The sequence below is a fragment of the Buceros rhinoceros genome, unplaced genomic scaffold (genome assembly GCF_000710305.1).
Source record: "Buceros rhinoceros silvestris isolate BGI_N320 unplaced genomic scaffold, ASM71030v1 scaffold47233, whole genome shotgun sequence".
In the NCBI taxonomy this organism is placed as follows: domain Eukaryota; kingdom Metazoa; phylum Chordata; class Aves; order Bucerotiformes; family Bucerotidae; genus Buceros; species Buceros rhinoceros.
Window position 1 is genome coordinate 5,003 of NW_010405088.1, and position 1,699 is coordinate 6,701.

Consider the following 1,699-nt stretch of genomic DNA (forward strand, 5'->3'; position numbering starts at 1 on the left):
GGGCCCCCCGATCGTGGGTATGCCAAGGCAGCAGCTGCGGTGTCCCCGGGAGCAGGGCAAGCCAGGGGACGAGGCAGCCGCCCTGGAGGCTGGCCAGGGTCTGCGCCACTGCCCGGGCAGGCAGAGGGCACCTTCTGCCGTTTCCCAAGAAAGGTCAAACCCTCTAACCAGTGCCTACAGTAGGTCCTTCTCTTCCTCTGCAGCAGAGGTGGATCATTCCTGCATGCAGGCATTCCATCCATTTCCCTGGATCTTCCTACTTCTCATACAAAAAGGTCTGTCAATATGACCCTGGAGTCTCATCTGTTCCTCCTCGCTTGTGCAGCTACCTGTGTACTTCCCCGAGCGCTCCCTCTTCAGCTCTGCAACCCAAAGTACTGTCGAGTTCAAAATAAACACCTGCTCCCTGCAGAGCAGCCACCCAGGCGTGGCCCAGGGACCCTGCCCACCCACTGTCCTCTCCTGGGCACTGCTGCAGGTGTGCAGCACCAGTAACCTCACAGTCTCCTTCCCCTGCCCCTCACCCGCTTCCTCAAAGCCCCTGGGCAGTGTCCCCTTTGGGGGAACTGGTGGTATCGGTACGAGCAGGCCCTGAAGTTCGCGTGTGCCACATACCTGAGGCCGAGCCCCCTCTGAGCAGCGTGCTCAAACAACCTGCTGCCTGGAGAGAAACGTCTCTGGGGGCAGAGGCAGAAAACCACAGGGGACAGGGAGGGCACCCGGGGGAGCACGGGAGGATAGCTGGTGTAAGGAGAGAATGTGCTCCTGAAGCAGGTGGGAAGTGGATAAAGAGAGGAGCCTCTCTGTAATCACGCAGCGCGGAGGTGTGCTGCCCGCCCAGGGCGCCGCGGCTTCACAGCTCGGCTCACTGCGACAGCCCGCAGGACAAAACCTGCCTCTGCTGCAGCCCCAGAGCCTGGGCCCGCTCTGCACCACCGGCGAAAGGACACACACGCAGGGGACAGAGAGCACACAGCCAGGCCGGAGGGCTGCCGCTCTCTCAGGAGCATTGGAAGATTCTAGAGAAACCTGACAGTTCAGGAACTGGGTATTAGCAGAAACCAAAAGCTGGTGAGGAACAATCACTTACTTAGCTTTGCTCTTGGCCACTGGTTTTTTGCAGCATGAAGAACAGGAAGAAGAAGAAGAATTAGTTATCATTTTGTCTAGTTTATAAGCCACAGATCAAGATTTCCACTGCCCGCCTTTGCCATAGCCCCAGACAGCTCGTGCAGAGAGATTTACTGTCACAGAAGCAATGCCCCTTGTCCTTCCATCTGCACCCTCCCAGCTGCCAGCTCTCGTTTTCCATCACCGCCTCTCCAGGTGTCGGAGCACATGCAGCGCCCAGTGCTACAGACGGCGCTGCTGCGACCCCCAGGTGTTTTCAGAGCTTTGCAGGACGAACACACGGCAAGGCAGGGAGGAGCTGGCACTGCTGGTCCCGGTCTCCCCTACCTGCCCATGCCCACGGCTGCCCCGGTCCCAGCCGCAGGCCACCACGGTGCTTTGCGTGGCCACGGGGTGACCCAGGCCAGGCAGCTGCTCTCGGGCAAGACTGTCCTTCTCACCAGGTGGGGTTTAGCTCCCCTGACCTCACCCACCGCACAGCGCCAAACTGGCAGAATCACTCTCTCCTGTCAGCTCAGTGAATTTGAAGAAATCATAAATCTACACCATAAATGCAACCCCCCCAAAA

The 1,699-nt window shown here is 59.1% G+C and overlaps 1 protein-coding gene across 1 annotated transcript in view; it reads right to left on the bottom strand.

Annotated features, from left to right (window-relative positions):
* Positions 1 to 1,161, bottom strand: part of MRPL33 (mitochondrial ribosomal protein L33) — a 4,328-nt gene extending 3,167 nt beyond the window's left edge. Inside the window, exon 1 of the mRNA XM_010133580.1 lies at positions 1,091 to 1,161. Within this exon, the coding sequence (XP_010131882.1) occupies positions 1,091 to 1,161 (71 nt within the window). The remainder of the gene's footprint in view (positions 1 to 1,090) is intronic.
* Between the last annotated feature and the right edge of the window lie 538 nt (positions 1,162 to 1,699).